This window comes from Carassius gibelio, chromosome B22, assembly GCF_023724105.1.
Source record: "Carassius gibelio isolate Cgi1373 ecotype wild population from Czech Republic chromosome B22, carGib1.2-hapl.c, whole genome shotgun sequence".
In the NCBI taxonomy this organism is placed as follows: Eukaryota; Metazoa; Chordata; class Actinopteri; order Cypriniformes; family Cyprinidae; genus Carassius; species Carassius gibelio.
The window spans coordinates 8,394,438-8,415,575 of record NC_068417.1 but is presented as its reverse complement, the minus strand read 5'-3'; the positions used below and the strand labels follow the sequence as shown (position 1 = coordinate 8,415,575).

At 37.0% G+C, this 21,138-nt stretch overlaps 2 protein-coding genes across 6 annotated transcripts; both read left to right on the top strand.

Annotated features, from left to right (window-relative positions):
- The first annotated feature begins 345 nt into the window (after positions 1-345).
- On the top strand, positions 346-16,343 carry si:zfos-943e10.1 (GRAM domain-containing protein 2B). 5 transcript variants are annotated; one of them, XM_052589682.1, is made up of 13 exons: positions 346-545; positions 8,634-8,783; positions 9,703-9,763; positions 9,843-9,915; positions 10,003-10,106; positions 10,195-10,293; positions 11,159-11,230; positions 11,314-11,382; positions 11,453-11,534; positions 11,611-11,673; positions 11,758-11,857; positions 14,133-14,240; positions 14,329-16,343. In XM_052589682.1, the coding sequence occupies exons 1-13, from the start codon at positions 454-456 to the stop codon at positions 14,342-14,344; spliced, it is 1,089 nt and encodes a 362-aa protein (XP_052445642.1). In that variant the 5' UTR covers positions 346-453; the 3' UTR covers positions 14,345-16,343. The 5 variants fall into 5 exon arrangements, with proteins under 5 accessions (XP_052445642.1, XP_052445643.1, XP_052445644.1 ...); XM_052589683.1 differs by having other exon boundaries at positions 347-545; positions 11,456-11,534; XM_052589684.1 differs by lacking the exon at positions 346-545 and adding an exon at positions 5,265-5,432.
- Positions 16,344-17,541: 1,198 nt separating this feature from the next.
- Positions 17,542-19,950, top strand: gpr35.1 (G protein-coupled receptor 35, tandem duplicate 1). Its single transcript, XM_052589305.1, has 2 exons — positions 17,542-17,877; positions 18,807-19,950. Exon 2 carries the CDS (start codon positions 18,807-18,809, stop codon positions 19,764-19,766), a length of 960 nt encoding a protein of 319 aa, XP_052445265.1. The 5' UTR covers positions 17,542-17,877; the 3' UTR covers positions 19,767-19,950.
- The last annotated feature ends 1,188 nt before the right edge of the window (positions 19,951-21,138 follow it).

Sequence of the window (21,138 nt, the reverse complement as noted above, 5' to 3'; positions counted from 1 at the left end):
AACATAGATATTTAACGGTAATAATAATAGTAAGTCACAGATCCACCACTAATGAACATTTAGACACGCATACCGTGTTCAAACTCATGATCGTATCAAAACATGTGAGAACCGAGTTGAAAACACAAGGACTGTCTGTAAAACAAACGCCAGAGTATAATCAGCCCTTTACACTAGTTCTCCACCCGACTTCCTCCACCTACCACCACGTTGCATGCAGACACGCGTACTGCCCATAGAAGGGCATGGGCGGAGTCCGAGCGCGCCTGCCGCGCCGCGATTGGACACTGCGCCTGATCAGATGCGCGCTGATTGGTCGCCAGCGCTTGGTCCGATCTTGTCTCATTCCGTTAATCACGCCGCGCTCATGAGACGCCGAAGAGGAACCGGATCACCGCATCCTTGTTAAACGGCGTCTGTTTGTCGGCGTGCGTCGATCTGCGTTGAGGAAGAATGCTGGAAAACAAGAGGGAGAGACTGAAGACCTTCCTGAGAAAGATCGACGAGAGCGCCATATCGCGAATCAAGCATTTGATGAAGGAGAGGTGAGAAGAATAACCGCTATCAGCTGTCGACACCCGATCGTCACATACGCAGCTCATTTACATATGTTAATGCTGTGTTCTTCTTATAATTACAAGGTGCCAGTGTGTTGGTTTTGATAAGTGCTTGTGATGAGCTGTGAAATATAGTGGAATATAGGTCAGATTGGTGGAGTTTTACAGTTATAACCCACCCTACTATGCGTGCGCGTGCACGCGTGTGATGACATTATTGCTTCCTGATGATTGATTTATCTTATTCAAATAGATTAGAGATCATTTATTTACGACTTCATATGTCTTTATAGTAAACAAATTGCTTTATTACACTCAGTTTTACACATCATACAATTATTACAATTATTAATGGTTTTTACTGCATTCTTGTTACTGTGGTACAATTTATATAAAAAAATAAAATACAATGGAATTAACACCACTGTGTTTTTGGAAGGGGACCATGGTAGAGCATTGGATTAGCATGAATTACTATGGTACATGTTAAAATACACGTCACCAGAGTAAAATAATGTGGTAACATGCCAACTTCCATTGCTGTATCATATTTTTATTTCAACACAGTTTTGTTTTTATGTGTATGATAGTAATATTTGTTTTTATTTGCCAGTACCAGTGTGTGTTTGGTCATGCCATGCCTATGCTATTACCATGGTGCATATATGATATTGTATATGTATGTTAATTTATGGCATGATGCATATCTGTCCGTTCTGTTTTTGTTGTATTTACATTGCAAGTCATCTTAAAAACCTCCAAACTCCTGAAAGCAGCCCTGCGGTGTAATATAATATCATCTCTGTGTGTTGTTGTTATTATTAGAGTCATTAAGGCAGTATTGTACCTGGATCACATCACTCATGCCATTGTAAAGGAATTACTAGGTTAGTTTTAGACTAGAGCTGATTTCCCTGATTCACATCCAGTGCGCCAGTTACTTGTGACTTACATTAATTTCCATTCAACCATTTGATGGAAAATGTCCATTAATACACCAGCTGTTCTCACGCCCATGGAGCATGAATGGTGCGGCCCTCATCTGCAGTTGTGACACAAACAAACCAATCCACATCGCCGTCATGCGTCAGATTCCTAACCCTCATCAAGGTGCAAGGTTTCCATTCACTTGAGCAGTTTAAATGCAAATGACCCTTCTCTTGGCCAGATTGCTTGGTCTTCAGTGAAGGTCCTAAACATAATTGGGAGCTGGAATGTGTCGTCATCAGATTCCGAGTTTGAAAGTGTCGACGTTACATCACAATGCCCAGTAAGTGCTTTAGATGGTCAAGCATTTCTCCAGATAAACAGATGATCTCATAGACCCTCCGTTGTATTGGTATTCCAACACACATGGGGCATGTTATCTATCCACATCTATTTTTAGCCCAAAAGCTTGTTCCAGGAGGTGTGCTAGGTCATGACAAGCTGTCTAGGCTAATTTTGTTTCCCAGTGGAATTGAATTGGCTTCTCCGAGCCTTGTAAAGAAAACTATGGGGCCGGACCGCTTATCATTCCCATGGATATGGGAATGTAAAAGACACAAGTTATGCTTGCGGTCTTGCACAACTGCTTTAGAGCGGCGCTACTACTTCAGTGGAACGTTGTTTGGATGGAGTCGGGGTTGTTTAGAAGGTCATTTCCCATTTTTGAGTACATTTGGACCACTCCTTGTAAATGTGAATGTGGCTTTCAGATTTAGCAGATTAAAGTCTTTCTTCCTCTTAGTACATCAGTTCCCATCAGCAATCTTACATCTTTGTGAACCCGTTGCCTGCAAACGTTCAAGGGTCTCAGCGTTCCAGTCCCCAGAATGATTTGGTGAAATCCAGGTTGACATATTGGCGCCCTCATTCTTCAGCACCTTGACTGAAAACAATACTTGCTTGACGTACTTCCCCAAAGCAGAGTTCCCCTAAGCTATAAGAACTGCGCCAAAAGAAGAAGATAATGTCAGTTTCATCTGATTCCTGGTTGGAATTTCCACTTTTGGACTCTATTAGTGCATGGAAAGAAAGGCCTCTTTCTGTTTAGGCTGAAGAAGTGACACTGATGCATTCAAGCCACATGATTTGCACAAATGTCCTCTGTGTTATTGGTTTGGCCCCCGTCCACCAGTGGCAAGCTGTTGTTCGCCCGCATGGATTGGTGTTGGCTCTTGAACCAACATCATGGCTTGATAGATGTCAAGGCCTAATCCCTGTCCTACACCTTTCTTTGTGGACGTTAACTTTGTTTTCATGGCTACACCAAGTTTTAAGAGTCTTGCTTAGAGTTTGACCTTTGTTTTTGGATTAGTTTCTTTTGCAACTCCTCTCAAGTCTTCAGACCAGTTTTTGGTATATCTTTAGAGATGGATTTGAACTTTGGACTTCATGTAGTTTTTATAGATTGGTTTTTGTTTTAGGACAACTTGGTGTGGTTTGTTGTTGATTTAAATGGTATAGCTCAAGATCAAGTTTTCATGTGGTTAACATCACTTTCATTTCCCTTTTTTTCCAGCAAACACCCACTCAGCTTATTTATCACTGTTTGATGAATGACCTGTTCTCTATGTGTGGTTTAACTGCTTCTGCTCAAGTCTATTCATTTAGCAATTTGGGAAATACATGACTTACTCAATTGGTGAACTCATATGGAGGCTTTCTTGAAGATGATCTTTGATTTCCTGGTGTGCAATGTTGGCAAAATTCAACCTGTTGGTCTCTGATTTACATGCCAGCTTCTTGGCGGTGATCTTGGAATGTGTTCCAGCCGACAGTTCCTCCCATCCATCAAGCAGTGGTGATCTAGTACCCTTGTGTTTTACAGAGCGTGGACATCTCATGCTTATGTAATGAAAACTGACCTGATATTCTCCATATCATGTTATGCTTGTCTGCTTCATGAAACCAAGTAAACCCTCACTTAATCTTCTCTGTTAGAACATGGCGTCTTGTTTCTAAACAGAAGGACAGAATGGCCTAAAAAATACTTAAAAATAAGTGCAGAACTTAAGATTGAAGAACTGCATGTTTTCAGGCCTGGACAAGGATCTTTTAGCTGTCTTGGCTGATTCACAGTGCAGGTCTGGACGTATATGAGCTAATGCATTTCCATCGTCAGACATCAGCCTTGAATGCTTGTGTATGTGCTGTGTGCATTAGGCCAGAGATGAATCATCCCGATTTATAATGGCACAAGGAGGTCAGGGTTCGGATGGAGAAACGGTTCAGTGGTAATTGACCTGGAACTTGGTGTTGCCCTCATCTTAAGGTGGTCACAGGTCTCTTAAAATTTTTATAATTGCAATAACAATATACCGTGTTGAGCATGACTTGTCTGATTCATTGTTGTTATCGGCAATCTAAGTAAAGGTTAACTGGGAAAAATATATTGAAAAATCAGCTACAGAATTTCTCATGTAGTTTAACTTAATTTCATAAAATAACTCAAACTAAAAGTGAAATAAAAATTTGTGCAGTCCATAGATATTAAAAAGAGAAAAGTAAAATTTGAAATAAAACATGAAATTGGTGAATAACTAATTCCACACAATAATAATTCAATGATACTAAAATAACACCGGTTTGAATTTATTATAATTTTTTTTTAGCTGTTTTGATGAAAAATGTAACTCAGAGATTAATAGATACAAGATCTTGATTACTGATGAATTGGTTAGGGTAATGTTGTGCTGTGTACTGTTTAGTGTTTAATTTTCTTTTCAAACATAAAGTTGGTCATTTTTTCATTTGTGTTTGGATTTAGAAGTGAAATGAACAAATATTATCAGAATTTAATCTTTTTAATCTTTTTGACTTTCACCCAATGAAAGTTTTTTTTTTTTTTTTTAAACATAAGCTTGATTTTGATTTGTATTAGCTACCATAACCAAAAGTAACCATTGCTTGAAATGGATTTTGTTCAGTTTTCCATACCTTTTTTTTTGTTTTGTTTTTTGCATTTTTTGTCTTTAGATTTGTATTGTATTAAAATGTATGTAAATAATAATAATAATAATAGTATTTCTTTATTTGATGTAAAAGTAACCATTTTTGGCCACTTTCAAAGTCAGATTTAAGCATTTCTACAAGATTATACTGGATTTTGGCCAGTTTGTCTGTGTATTTGTTTTGAATCTGTTGTCTGGATTTATAATTGATTTTTAAAAACAAAACATTTTTTATTATTATTATAGAATTTAACCTCAATCTAACCCTTTTTTTTAATGCTTTCAACATCAGAACTTAGTGTTTTTACAGGCTTAAACTGGGTTTAAATGGATATTTTTAATGTATTTCAATTTTCTTGTGTTTGGGTTTGTAATTGATCAAAAGAGTCTAAATTCTAGTAGTATTTATCTAACTTCAAACTAACCATTTTTTGGCACTCTCAAAGCTATAGGAAAGCACTTTCCAGTTCATGCAGAAACTTCACAATATACTTAAAGCAAAATCAGTTCCTTGCAGAAAAGTCCTGGTCTTGTAGGGTTTTTTTCTCCAGTTTTTCCATGTGTTTAACCCTCTACCCCACCACAAAGACAGTAGGTGGCCCACTGGCGAGGCCTTTGTTTGCACATCTTGAGTCTTGTCTTCTGTCGTTTGCATTTCTTCAATGGTGTCCAAATGGGCCATTGTTGATTCCTCCAGCTGGCACGGTTGGAGGTGAGCGGAGTGGGCCGGCGGAGGATCCTTTATCCCTCCCTGTGCCTCACTATCTCCCTTTCTCCACAGCAGAGCAGCTGTAAAGCTAACCTTTAGACCCCATTGCTCAGCATCTAGTTCAGCTGGTCAGAAGTGGTTAAGTCGTTGCTAGCTCTAAGAAGAAGTGGCAATGGATGGCGAGAAGGACCTAAACCATGTGGAAACGGCCACATGTGAGGATTTGGGAAGGTAGGAGACGTTTAAGACCGTTTTTGTTCTGATATACGAAGGTGAGCAGCTGCGACTGTGTCGTTGGGCCGCTAGCTCGGTGGGTTGTTTTCATAGCTAGCAGATTGAATTCAAACCGCTTTAAAGAGCAAAACATTGACTGGTTTTGTTTTTGTTCATGCAAATTAATCAAATGTGAATCAAACGTGTTTATTCATTTGCAAAGACTGAACTTTAGTTCCCAGCACAAGGGCATGCGTGATAAAAGTTTATCGCTGAGAGCGGGCCTTGAACTCCGACACATTTCCTTGTTTGGCGTGTTTCTGGAGCGTCTCATGTCAGCATTTGATGCTTATCTTTTTTGTTTTGAGCTGTGTGGCGTCTTTGCAAGCTTTGTTTTATCATCAGATGATTCTGCAGGGGATGTTCGATGCTTGTAGTCTTCGTTTCTAAATCACTGCGCATCTTTAGGGTAAATAGAAGTCGCGAAGTTTGATCAAGACTGTTGAACAGGATCTCAGGATCCTTTTCTATTGTTCTTACATTACGAAACCGGATCGACGCACTGTTTAAATACTAATGCATTGAATTATAGTGTTTGAACAGTGCATTTTATTTATTTAAGGCAAGCACTTTCGTTTACAGGTGACTTTTCCAAATGGCTTTGCTGGATTGCGTTTCCTATAAACGCCCACAGCGTGGCGGCAGATTCCCGAATCCTGCGATTAGCCCCAATACACAAGCTCAGACATGAGAAACAGGACTGCTAGCGTGAGAGTGTGAGCTGTGGTTTATTGATGTGGTTAAAGGTGAAGCCGGTGTGGATGAGATCTGAGGGGTGGTAAAATAGATCTGCAATATTAAGTGTGTTTTTAATGTCTCGTGTGGCTTGTTTTAGGCTAATGGAAAATTAAATGGAGTAATGTTTATTAATTCATCCACCCAAAGCAGTTCAAGTCTCATTGGTTTCACATGAACTTTAAGTTATTTTTAATCGTTTACTTCCGCAATTAAATTCTGCATATGTAGCATGTTTTCATGAAGGTCAGAAAAAACCTTTCCCCATCTTGTCATTGTATGCAAATCACATTAAGAACAGATGTATTGGTTTATTTCCTGGCGTTCCTGCTTCTTACAGCAACATGAGACATCTTGGAAGTCTCTTTTAGCGTTAATCAGTATTTATTAGGCGCCAAAGATGTGGATCTGATTTGAATGTGTTTGCATATCACATAAATGGATTTGCTTCCTTATCCAAAAGTTTGAAGACCGAACCAACCTCACAAAAGCTGGCTGAGCTCTTAAACATCTAATTGTAGAAGTTATTTCAGTGGCTGCCAGGTCCTTGTGTCGCAATGGTTTCTTTTGTATTGTTGCGTGCCGTAGAAGCATCTCTTCCCCCGCAGATGAGCTCAGAATGTTTCCGTGACATTTGAGTCATTCGTGATCATTACGCCCATCGTAGCTGGACGTTATTAGTGTAAGACATGCAATAAACACACTGAGCGGGCATACAGGGCATGACTTTTAACCTAGTTAATTGAAATAAATATTTACTTATTGTAAGTACTTTTTTATATACTTAGCTAATGTCTAAAATATGTATTACATATACAAGTACATGTATTAAAATTTTTATTTATTTGGCGTTTAATATTGTTTTCATAAAGAATAAAAATGCTTTTTAAAATTAAATATTCAAATAATTAAAAATATTTTTTCTTTAAGAATGGAATAATTGAACTATTTTTCTTTATAATACTTTAAATATTATTGGCCTTTATCAATATTTAAAATATTTGTATTTTCTTATATAACCCAGAAATGTTTTATTTTATATATATATATATATATATATATATATATATATATATATATATATATATATATATATATATATATATATTAGTAATTTGAAAGTAATTCATATTCATAAAAGCGTGATACACACTGGTCATATGACTACGAGTGTTTTTATTGCATGTCACCCTGTCTTTCAGCCTATATTTCAGCCAGTCACACCTGTGTCCTTGAGTCATAAATGTAATGGCTCTGATTGCTGGGAAAGGTGACACGTGCTTTCCAGTAGCTGAGCTTAGCATGTAGCCACCTAAAACAGACATTTAAGGCTCTCAGATTACCCACAAACCTCGAGGCTGAACGAGGAAGCAGACTGTGGTTACTTTGAGTTCCTTTCAGGTGAAGAATTCAGACGATTTGACTTTCGATTCTATAAATCTTTACTCTTTTCACTGTAAACTCGTTCGCTTTCACTTCTTTTCATAAGCTGCTGTGTTTCTCAGCATGTTTTGACGTGCAGGTGTTCCATTACATCAGCAAGTCACAGTCACACCATCTGAGGTCAGAGACTCCGCCCACTCGCATTTGCATACGGAACCAGCAGCTGCTCCCATTGGAACACTAACTCTGTCCCCAGCCCCGCCCACTCTGTTGCATACAGTGGAAGGGAGCCACTCCCATTGGTTCAGCCGCATCCCAGAGCTTTGTTCTAGCCCCGCCCATAATTTGAATACAGATGAAGGCAGCGGGAGCGTGGCTGTAGACCAGAGCTGTGTTTCTTAGACTCGTTGAATGACTAGACTCAGATTTATTTTAAAGTACTTATTGCTTCTGGCCAAGGGTCCGACTCCAGTGTTATGGCTTGAGGCCAATTCTGTACACTTCTGAGGATGAACCGATCGTTGAGTTTACGATTATCTCGCAGGAATGGACATGATATCTACAGGTATGGTGGAATAGCACTCTTTGAGTCCTTGGAGTAGGTTTTCATTCAATGGGCTGCATTCGATGTCCAACTTTTTAAAATTTACTCATCATTTACAAGCTAAAATTGGTGCAGGGTTTCGTTTGAAGGTTGTTTTTCAGTCAGTAGTGTTTATTTATGAATTTTTACTGCTGTGGTTGGGTAATCGAGGTCGGAGTGAAGGGCCGTTGGTGTGTTTTATAATATCAAGTCTGTTTAACCATTACACTCGAATCATCGCCTGAGAGAAACTCGTAAAGCTGCACTGTTTGTTTGATATGATGCCATTATTCCTGCTATTGACCTTATTAAAGAAGCGAAGTGTGGTGTATTGCCCATCTGTCCGTGTTTTATGAGCGTCGGCATGGCCTCGTAAACCCAGCCGCTGTATAAGGGTGAAGTCGAGAGGTGTGAGCATCAGTTATGAGGCTGACGGTGTTTTTGGGATGTTTTCGCAGCTATGCGGTGGACGCCGGGACGATTCCTGCCAAGGCCAAGAAGGGGAGGACGAAAGGCAAGCTGGGGAGCAGGAAAGCAATGAGTTTGGAGGAGAATCAGCTGGAGCTTCAGCAGCAGACCAAGAGCCTGAGCCGGCAGGTCCCGCCCAGGTACGAGAGCCATCGCTCTGGGGTGGTGAACCAGTACAATTAAGAGTATACGTTACTCTAATGGTCAATACCACACTGTTAACTGTTAGGAAACGGGTAAATAATTAAAACACTGTTTCTGTTTTATACTGATTTTGTAATGGGCTTCAATAGCTAAAATATGTGATGTGTTCATATAGAGGAATACAAATATTTAAACGAGGAGAAAAAATTAAAAGTGAATATGTATTTAGTCTATCAATGTTTTTAAAAATAGTAGATCCAATTAATTAAATATTAAAATATTTTATGAAATAAAACATTTATTTGGCAATCATTTTTTCTAAAATGTATTTTAAATATTCATTAAAATATAGTAAACAAAATACTGTATAAATATAAAGATTATATTTATATATCATTAATATTTAAAATCATTCATCATAATATCTAAAATCAGTTTTTGTTGTTTTGTTTTTTTACTATTAAAGTAATTTCTTATTTTAAGTTATGAATAAATATATTAAATAATTATTAAATATATTAAATTGTTTTGTATTTAAATATAGGATTACAATATATAAACAAACATTTTCTCCATAGTAAATAAAATATACATGTATTTATATGAAGTAATGTATCTGTTTTTGTTTTATGTAAAGCAAGAAATTAATACATTTAAAGGAAAAATATTACAAAATGTATTTGTTTTACTTTAAAACAAATTACATTTATACAAAATACATATTTTATTTTATTACAAAAAAAAAAAGCTAAATTTATTTGAAAGTGTTTTTGTTTTATTAAGTTACATTAAAATACATTTTAAAATCTTTAAAAGAATCCAAAAACAGTCAAAAAAAGTATTTTTTTATACAAATTTTTTTTTTTAAAGTATTTTTACTTTTTAATTCGTATTAAAGTGTGTGTTTGTTGGCAGGTCTCAGACTCTGGAAGTGGACAGTCCTTTAGAGAGAAGCGACAGTCTCAACTCAAGAAGTGTAAGAAGACGTTTCATTCCTCCTCTCTAACTCTAACATGATTGACACGTTTCTAAACGTTCGTTGTCTTTCTTCTCAGAGTTTCATGAAGCACAACAAAACATTCCACAAACTCTTCCCAGAGATCCCGGAGACTGAGGATCTGCTGCACGGTGAGAGACTGTACATTCGTGTGTGTGTGTGTGTGTGAGACTCGGCAGCAGCGGCGTGACACGTGTGTGTGTGTGTGTGTGTTTCAGCTTACGTGTGTGCGCTGCAGAAGGAAGTGCCTTACCACGGCCGTCTGTACATCAGCGACAGCAGCCTGTGCTTCTTCTCCTCCGTGCTGCTCAAAGACACCAAGGTGAGGAGCAGACCACGTGTGTGTGTGTGTGTGTGCTCAGAGCTGCCCTCTCAGCCCAGGATAACACCCCTCTGTGTGTGTGTTTCAGCTGGTCGTCCCCGTCTCCAGTGTGACCGTCCTGAAGAAGCAGAACACAGCGCTGCTCGTCCCAAACGCCATCTCTGTGCGGACCACAGACGGAGAGAAGGTCCGAGCCTCACACACTGTTGAGCATACTGTCCTCTGGAAAAAAAAAAAAAAAACGTTATGCTGATTAATGCCAATTAATACACTTATTATTATTTTTTTTGTGAAACATACCGATTAATGCTAATTATTAGAAGGAAAAAATGTTTTTAGTGATTTATTCCAATCAAAAAAAATAATTTTACTAATACATTTTGATTAATGCTAATTAATAAAATACATTAATAGTCAGATTTTTTTTTAAAGACATACGGACTGATGTTAATTACTAACAATTTATTTTAGATTTTATTTGTGAAACATACCAATTCTAATTATTAAAAAAAGTATTACAGTAATTTTTAGTGATTTAATAAAAAAAACAAAATTCTAATACAAATTGATGTTAATTAATTAAAACTATGTTTTAAGTGAAACATACCAGTTAACACACACACATCATTATATTTATATTAATTTTATGAAACATTCTGATTAATAATTGCAAAAAATGATGTAATTTAGTGAAATATATAAATATAAAATTTGTTTTATAAAAAATATTGCAATAACATACTCAAAAAAACAAAACTAAATGTTTCAACATGTTACATTTAATTCTTTCTTTTATAAGAGACAAAGCCTAAAAAAAATAAGTTTTAGATTGAAATGTGCATTTTTTTTTTCATTTTGAGAATGATTTTATTTATATTTTGAGTTTTTTTGACCTTTTTTTTTTTAATTTATTTTTTATTTTGAGTTTTCCTTGTATTGAAATCTGATTTTGTGTATTACTATTGAGAAAGACTTGTGTGTGTAGTAAACTGAAGGCTGGTTAACTGAACAGAAGACTCAGTGTTGTAAATGAATGTGTTTGTCCTCTGCAGTATTTGTTCGTGTCTCTGAGGAACAGAGAAGGCTGTTATAAGCTGCTGCGAGCCGTCTGTCCTCATCTGCTGGTGAGTGTGTGTGAGTGTGTGTGTGTGAGTGTGTGTTCATGTGTTTGACTCGCTCCTGACGCGTGGCGCTCTGCTCCTGACAGGACGGCAGTGCTAACAGCAGTCCTCTCCTGTCGTCGGCCGAGAACAGCTTCGATCAGGCCAAGCCGGTGGTAAGTGAGTCTCTGCGCTCGTCTGGATCTGATCTGATCCGTGCTGACACTAAACCTGCGTCTCTCCCAGCAGAGCTCCAGTCAGTCCAGTCTGGACGACTCGTACGAGCTGTGTCCCCCCGTCCAGCCGTCTGCGTCTCCGCTCGCTGCAGGTGCGTACACGCCGCTCTCGAACACCTCACCGCTGCCGGACTTACACAAGATGACGTGTGTGCTTCTGTGTTTCAGAAAACAGCCAGATTAAGAGCCAGCCGCAGACGCCAGACGAGAGCTCGAGCGAGGAATACACCGGTACGACACACTCTCACATCTGAAGGAGTCCGAGTGAGGACGCGTTTGATTGGCTGACCGTGTTTCTACTTCCTCTCTGCACAGGAAGCTCGTGGGTCTGGAGCGTGACGGACCGAGCGCGATCGCTCCTCATCCAAAGAGAAATCAGCAACCTCAACACCCTGCTGCTCATCTACTTGATCCTGTGAGTGTTCACGCTCTCAGCTGGAATGGGCTCCTTCATATACAGCTACACAGCAAATATTTACAGACATATAAATATTTAACAAAAATGTAAAAATGCAATACAAATGTTTTAAAATATTTATATATTTTTATAAAGTATTTTCCTAAAAGTCATTTATGAAATGTTTACTAAAAATTAAATAAAAATATTAAATAAAAAAATATATTATTTAATATTTATAAATTACGTAATATTTTCTTTTGTATTTTAGCATTTAGTATTATATCTAATATAATATTATAAATTATAGACAGTAACTAACAATACCATCTAAAATGTAAAATATTTACAAAAAGTGCTACACAAATATTTTAAAATATTTATACATTTTATAAAGTATTTTATGAAATGTTTACAAAAACAATTTAAAAAAAATTAAATAATAAAAAATATTTATTCATAAATTATGTGGTAATTTTTTTTGTATTTTAGCATTTAGAATCTAATATAATATTACTGTTACAAAAAAATATTAACATAAATAGTTACTAACAATACCATCTAAAATGTAAAATATTTGTGCTACACAAATATTACTACACAAGTATTTATATATTTGTATAAAGTATTTTCCTAAAAGTAATTTATGAAATGTTTACTAAAAATAATTTTAAAAATATTATTATAAATGATTATAACCTATGTAGTAATAATATTTAGTATTTTAGCATTTAGTATTATATCTAATATAATATTACTATTACAATAAACACAAACAAACACAAATAGTTAATAAAAATATCATGTAAAATTTTAAATATTAGCAAAATATATTTATAGAATATTTATAAAAATGTTTACTAGACATAGTTATGAAGTTTATCAAAATATTTAGTTAAAAAAAACGAATGTATTTACTAAAAACAAATATTTTTAGGAAAATATCTATATGTATTAAGTATTTACTAAATTATAAATGTTATACAAATATATACTAGAAGTAACAATAAAAATGGGCAATTATACGGAATTAAATAAAACGGAAAAAAATAACAAGAGAGTACACAGAAAAATTACAAATAAATATCAGAAAAATAAAAATAATGGTGTCAGGTAGAGGAATTTGTCGGTGGAACCTCTTAAAGCAAATGTTTTCAGTGTATAGGAAAGACTATAAATCGTCGAACCATGAAAAACTGGGAGATTTAAAATGAGACAAAGGCCAGAACGTTAACATACCTTGTGAACACATATATTTAAATCCGATGGGAGACCAAAAATAGCAATTAAGGGGCAATGTTCAAGAGAAATATTCAAAACTTTAGAAAAAGTATTTCAAATACACACATGGGTATAATCAGAATGATTACAAGTAACGTTAGCATCCACACCCGAAAAATAGCTTAATACTTTTACTGAACCTGTTGTCTACATAAGAGAATAGAAAGAGCTAGAGATGAAATCAACACCTCGTATATAATTGCATGTTACTAAAGAAGGCAAACTGGGTAGCCAGGTTTTCACACACACACAAATAATAAACTGCCCAATTGCTTCTCAAAACTAACTCAATGGCTTTTCGTGGGGTGAAATACTGGTAAAATACCAGTTTTTTGGTTTGGTTCCCACAGTAAGATTCACATTGCAGATGCTAAATAGAAACAACCAGCCGCAATGATGTTAAAGTATCCCAATTGTGCAGAAAAAGCCCTTCGGCAACACTGAAGACGCCAGACAATATTTATAGGATTCTTGGAGGAGGAGGCCAAGCGCTGCTGACATTATGCTCCATGACATTGGCACAGACTCTGTGTCATAAACAATCCTCGAGCTGCAAGAAACCATTAGTTCCCAAGAGCACCAGTTCCCAGGAAATCTACAGGCTGGATTAAACACGCGAACGCATAACATAAACACTAGAGGACGGCTGAAAGGCTAGTGTTGGAGAATGTAAATAAAACGCGTTTATTCTGTGGAGCCCTTAAAAAATAAGTGGTTGCCTAGCTTTGTTTCTTACAGGAGCCGAATATATACTTCTGTTACATTAATAATCAAGTATTACCAGTCCTGCCAGAACAGACTTAAATCTCTATATTGCTAAATCCATAGTATTAGTGACTACTATAAACTCAGTTGCTAGATTAAGTTCAGCGTGACTAGTTGTCAAAATATTAGTAGTCTCCAGGCAGACGAGTCTCATCTTGCAGCTGTAAGGGAATGCTATTGTTGTGATGAGACGCCCTGATGCTAACTGTACGCCGAGATCATTTTGACGTGTTTTTGTCTTGTTTAGGGTGTTTCTGCTTTTGTTGTCGTCTGGCTATATCGGCCTTCGTATCGTGGCCTTAGAAGAGCAGCTGACGTCTCTTGGAGCGCTTCCCGAATACACCTTGCAAAGCGGGTAAATGGTGTCTTGTTACATTGAGATTTGTGCATGTGTGAACCCCAAAGCAGCATCAGGAAATAATGCATTTTTGTTGTTCGTTCAGGTACAAAGAAACGTAAGAGATCTCATCCATCAGGACTTTGGAAAGAACCACCAAAAAAACTGTTTTTAAAGAGCCACCGGCCGCTGCAGGGAATGCTGGGAAGGACCTTTGTTTGCATATGCGCCAGCTCCCGAACTCTCGAACTGAACTTCTTCTCTGTGCCAAGAAAACCACCAAAGGGCAAGTGCTTACGAGATGCTGGTGTTGACGAAACCCGGGCATGTCTTCCCTCGCAGCCGTTCGGTTCGTGTTTGCTCTGCAGCAACTCGACCAGAACCAACCAAAGACAACCGGTTTGTCTCGGAGGACTCACAAAGGACAACAAAAACTAATTACTTCTGTGGGAAATCATTTCGTTGGCTATTACTCATCGCATTGACCTTTTACAACAATCAAAAAAAACATTTGCGAAGAACTCATTTTGATTTTCTTCCTAACTTGCGTATTTTTGATGACTGTCTTGTTCATCAGTCTTTCGGTTTCCTCCTTCCTCTTTTAAGTTTTTTTTCGTACAAGGGTTGCGCTATTACTGGTTTTCGGTTTAATGGTTAAAAAAAAACTTAAGCTAGCTAAACAACGCTTACTCCTTTGTACCACTTTTACGATCACCAAAAATAGTCGCAAATAATTTTGTCATAAGATTTTGCGATATTACTGGTTTGGGTTCAACGATAAAAATAGCTATGCTAGCTAGCCAACTCTTACTTATTGAAACACCTTTGTTTGACCATCAAAAGATGTCGCAAATAACCTTCATCCATTTTCTTTTGTCCCAAGTTACGTATTTTTGATGGCTTGCTTTATCTTGGTCTTCTTTCGGTTTCATTCTTCCTCCTTTGTTGTATAAGGGCTTGTGATATTCCTGGTTTCATTTTAACGATAAAAAAGAGCTAAGCTAGCTAGCCAACCCAAAATCATAGCAGCGTCTTCAATTGACCATTTACGACCATTAAAAAAAAAAAAAAAAAAAGACGAATATTGTTGTATAAGGGGTTGCGATATTACTGGTTTTGGTTTAACGGTAAAAAAAAAAGAGCTAAGCTAGCTAGCCAGCCCTTCGTATTATTGTATGTATAGTCTATGCACAAGAAATGTTCAGATCAGGTATTTAACAAGTTTTTGTAACATTTCTTTTGTCTTTTAATACTCTAAAAAGGAGACGAAGTAGACGACATGTAGGTCTTTTCGTATTCCAAATTTAAAAAAAATTAAAAAAAAAAAAAAAGATTGTATTGTAGAAGAAGAAGAAGAAGAAGAAGAAGAAGAAGAAGAAGAAGAAGAAGATGGATGTGGTATTGTTAAACGTCTGATTTGTGGCTATAGCCAAGCATGCATGTTTGCGCAAACCCAAATGGAGCGATTCCATTCAGGACACATAACGAGACATATAGCGATACTTGATGAAAATAACATGGTCCAAAAAATGCATGATTTTGTGTGTGTGTGTGTGTGTATGTGTGTTCAAATGTTGCAATATGTTCAAGAGATGAGACGTTTAGCAGTTCGATTGCACTTTATAGTGTGGGGGCGCTCTCCAGTCCTAAAGGGGGCGCTATATTGGGGATCTGGGGCATTGGATGGTGCTAAGAACCTCTCGCTCAGGGCTGGGACTGACTTGCAATGCATCATGGGATTGCTGCACCTCAATTTAACTGCAAATGCTGATGGAGTAAACATGGATGGACTGCAGATTTCCTGGGAATTTCTTGCGCGAATGCATGCATGCTTTCCCTAAAATGGAGATCCCTTGTGAGACTGATCCGTGTTAAAATGGATTTGCACAATTCATCCGGTCGCCGGGCCTCAAAGTCCCCTGAACAACTGTCTAATAACCACAATGCAAGAATCCCAACTTTTAATAATTGGTTTATATTGCACTATTGAAGTGTCGTTGTTTTTGTATCAATATGTTGGTAAACATCTTGTTTGGTATATTTATTGCCTAATGTGTAATTCAAAGTGGTCTCTGTGAGACTGTTTTTGGCATTGTTTGAATAAATCAACTGCTAAGGAAATGCAGCGTTTCCGATGTTTATTTGGCTCTCTGTAAGCCTAATCTATATTTACCACTAACAGAATTTGTTTATGTGACTTTCAGGATGTCCATCTTTTGTTACAGACAGGCATAATCACTTTTTCCCCCCTTGACTCTAAAATATGAAAAGGCAACTCAGTGAAGGTTAGAAATGAAAGTGAAAATGCATTGAGTGTAATGCATATTCATAATTCAATATTACCATTTTTATGTCTCCATGTTGACTGTTGTTAATTTCCCGCATGTTTTGGACCCATTAAAAGAACCGGTTCACAAGAGTGATTCGTTCAGAAACGAATCCTCATGTTAGCGCTATATGTTTGGATTCACTTAAAAAGAACCATTCAAAAGAGTCAGTTCAGAAACGAATCTTCACTGTAGAGCTATATGTTTGGATTCACTTAAAAAGAACCGCTTCAAAAGAGTCATTAGTTCAGAAACGAATCTTCACGGTAACGCTATGTTTGGATTCACATAAAAAGAACCGATTCAAAAGAGTCATTAGTTCAGGAATCAATTTTCACTGGCTTCTCTTTTCTTTTTTACAATTATAGACATACATTCACAACAAATACAAACCAACCAAAAGGAAAACAAATAAATGAACGCCTTACAAAGACACAATACAGAAACACATAGTTTTAAGATTGACAGAACTTTACTTTGGATACTTGTCGGAATCAACTTAGAACCAGCAAACTTTTGCTAATGGATGTGAAATTTAGCGAGCAGGAAACAAACGTATTATGCACATTTTCCCTGTATTCTTTTTTGAGTAGTCAAACAATCTAAAGAAAGCTTTAAAAACAAATTAATGAAGTCTTCTTCAGAAGAATCACAAACAATGCAATTCACTTCAATGACAGACTTATATTTTAAGGGTAAGATTTATGAATTATCTTAAATGTTATAATCGTCGCTCTGTTTGGATTCACTAAAAAGAACCGATTCATACGAGTCATGAGTTCAAGAATCAACTTTAATTGTTTCGCGCTGTCAGTTAGTTGCTGTTGATGCCGTGGCATTTCACAGAAACATTCAACTCCATGAAAATGTATTTTGTTCCTTGCATGTGTTCAAATCTGTCAGCACCTATCGTTTTTATGAGCCCGTCAAATCCGTTCAAGTCTCCATACTCTCAAAACTGATTTGCATGTTAATCTGGTAAGTTTTTAAAACATCCGAGCAAGGTGTGCACAAATAGAAGAGACCTGGAGGAAACCAAGAACACGTGACCACGTGTTGTCTGCGCGTTCACGCGAAGAGAGAGAGTCTCATTCCCATCGTGACAGAAAAATCCCACACTGGTGATCTAATCGCCATCTTAAGGGAATAACTTGAATAACGTGTCATATTTCTCTCTTCAGTGAGTCTGGGAAAGCAAGTCGCTGCATGACCCGTTATTTAGGAATTGGCATCTGTAGAGTAAATACAGCTTTAAGGTTACTGTGCTCGAGATCAGCAGAGTTCTCCAGATTTCTTCACGAAGAGACCGTTCTAACGCTGGAGAAAAGGTAAGAGTTTTGTCTGTCGTTGGAGATTCGCATTGCTTATTCTTATGTTGTTGGTTGTTTAATTGAGAAGGTTAAATGAAAAGTGAATTCAAAAATAGAACATTGATATCATTTATCTGCGCTGATGTAATTCAAAACCTCATCGAGAGATAATTAACAGCATGCTCTGGCTTTGCTCTGCCAACAAATGAAGCTAAAGCATCATAGAAAAAGATGCGTGACTTTTCAAAGTCTTGGAATACAAAGGATGCTTTGAAGTGATGGCATTTTGGGCTCACTAAAGAACTTTTTAGTGAACTAGAAAAAAAAAATTGACTTTTTCATTTCACACGTCATTCTGACTTTTGCACAATAAACGTGCAAATCTGAGAAGTCAGAATATAAACTCAAGATAGTCTTTTATTCGAATAAGAATGGGACTTTACAACTTTATATCTTGCAATTCGCAATGGCGTGAAAAAAAGTCAGAATTGCAAGATATAAACTCGTAATTGTGAGAATCTCAGAATTGCAAGGTATTCACATGCAAATATGAGAAAAAAAATAATATTTTAATCTGCAAAAATAAAAAGTCAGAACTGCAAGATATAAGCATGCAATTGTGAGGGAAAAAAAAAGTTTGTTTCAAGATATAAATTCGCAATTGTGAGAAAAAAAGGAAGAGAGACAGAATTGCAAGATATACACTATATATATATATATATATATATATATATATATATAGATATAGATATATATAGATATAGATATATATAGATATAGATATATATAGATATATATAGATATATTGGGAGTTTGTATCCCACTATTCTGAATTTATTTCTCGCAATACTGACTTATATCAGAAATTCAGTGTTAGTCAAGAATCTAACTACTTTGGTTTTCCTCACTGATTTTGGTTTCACATCAACTTTTTCCATTTCATGAAGATGTCCAACTGCACCCTCCAAATCTACCCCATCGTCGAGGACCTACAAAAAGCCACTTCCATTCCCACCTTCATCTTCGGGGTCCTGGGGAACATCTACGTCTTGGTGATGTTCTGCCGCCGTCCCAGAGCAAAATGGACCTACATGAACATCTACATCACCAACATGGCCATCGCCGACGGTACTCTTTTGATGACCATGCCCGTTAAGATTCATTACTACAGCAGGCCATTGGAAAAGCATTTAAAGGGGCTGTGTAATTTTGTTTTGTGGGTTTATTACGTCAACATGTATGTGAGTATCTTCCTGATCACGGCCATAAGCGTGGTGCGGTACGTGGCCATCAAGTATCCCATGAAGGCCAGGAGTATCTTCTCTTGCAAGAAAGCTCTGGTGGTTTGCGCGCTCATATGGTTCATCATTCTCGCCATCAGTCCGATTTACTTCATTTCCGACTCCGATAACGACAAGACCATGTGCTTCCAGAGGGTCAAGAGCACATTGTCGCTGATTTTCGTATTATTGTTGATCATCGTCGGGTTCCTCGTGCCGTTCCTCATCATGATGTTCTGCTCCATTACAGTCGTTTGCACTTTAAGGAAACAGTTGGACATCGGAACGCGTTCGGAGAAGATCCAGTGCATGTTTATCATGGTGGCCAATTTAATTGTTTTCGTTGTATGCTTTCTCCCCGTCCACTTGGGTTACATCGTTAAATACATCGTGCAAAACAAGTATGAAAACTTAGTAGATAATGACAGCTGTCACTATAAACTGGTCGCGCACAACTTCCTGCACATTGCTATTTTCCTCTCCAATATGAACTGCGGTTTGGACTGCTTTTGCTATTTTTTCGCAACCAAAACATCGTGGAATATGTGCTGCATGAAAGACACTGACAAGACAGAAGGTGAATGTGATAACAACACGGTTTCGGATGCAGTTAGCACTCCTACATAAACTTTTTTTGACTTTTTTTTTTTATTATGTGGTTGCTTTTTGAACTTTGTATACACTCTGTTCTCAAAAAAAATTTACAGTATTAAACAAGGCTTTTGCATTATTCAAAAAACCTACAATGCTAACTATGATTGTACTATAATCTGTACAATAAGTAGACTAGTAATAAATGTTTATATTTCTACTCTGATGTCTTGAGTTCATTGGTCCTCTTGTGATCTCCTTGTAGGATTTGTTTTCGTGGACATGGTGGCTGGTCCTGCTAATGAGTAACTACTGTTTTCCAAAACAAAGCTGTTTTCCAACAGGCATTGATGTGCGCCTTGAATTTCACTGGAGCACATTGCTGAAATATTTGAGCCCTAATACAACAAAAACCTACTTTACATAACTCAAAAACATTGAAAACATATTTATAAGAATCATGTTTTACTAAGATATTGTTTAAAGGCGCAATATGTAATTTTTGTGCTTTAAAAATAGCAGAAATCACTATGTCTATGTTATATAAATTTTTTTAGTTGTGTACTTACATTATGCCCGACAGTTTCCACGAACTTTCAAATCCGGAGAAAAGTATAGTTTAATTAGAAGACACGGCACGTTTCTTTATTACCGTTTTGTCGCCCGTCTATGGCGTCATATAAACTTTGACCCCTCTAGTTTATCTAACTTCCTGCGGAACCGCCAAATACAAAGGTGAACAGAAACAAAGACGAGACGAAGAAGAAAAAGTAGTAGCTAGCCGAGACTATTATATATTATATTTATATTGTTTATATTCGTATTTATACCTCAATCAATAACTTAGTTATGGATCATGATTATGCTTTGCCTGCACGTTCTGTGAAGCGCAAACGCACGGGTGAAATAAATGACCCGAGACGGTTTTGGGACAAGATAAGAAACAAGACACGGGTAAATATTGGAGTTGCATTTCCAAGATAGAGAGAGCTTTGTGACAAGCTGAAACTACAGAGAGATGCCGAACTCGCTTGCATTCTGATAAACAGGTATGCATCCATTCAGCTAACTTTATCTATCCGTATATTTTGTGAAACGATGATGTCTTGTGTAAAACGCAGACAGACTAGCTCTCAGGTATATTATAATCAATGTAAATCTAGCTGGATAAAGTAGCTTAGTAGTTCTTATACTACACGTTCTGTCATGATGATTTATGACTTTGACCTTTGACCTTTTGACAGGTTGAACTTCCGGTAACCTTATGATGGATGGGCGGAACTTTCCGACTTCAAGGGTTAACCTATGACCTTTGCAAGCATCGATCATGCGGTTTTGACAGAAAGTTTTACCCTATTGACCTAGTTAGTTCTAAATCATGGTTTTGACGGCTAGTTTAAACGGAAGA

Excerpts from the sequence above, each read along its gene's own strand:
- gpr35.1 (XM_052589305.1), top strand. The coding sequence starts at position 18,807 with ATGTCCAACTGCACCCTCCAAATCTACCCCATCGTCGAGGACCTACAA.
- si:zfos-943e10.1 (XM_052589682.1), top strand. The coding sequence starts at position 454 with ATGCTGGAAAACAAGAGGGAGAGACTGAAGACCTTCCTGAGAAAGATC. Across the intron at positions 546-8,633 it reads AAGCATTTGATGAAGGAGAG|CTATGCGGTGGACGCCGGGA; the intron begins GTGAGAAGAATA and ends ATGTTTTCGCAG. Across the intron at positions 11,674-11,757 it reads CTCGAGCGAGGAATACACCG|GAAGCTCGTGGGTCTGGAGC; the intron begins GTACGACACACT and ends CTCTCTGCACAG.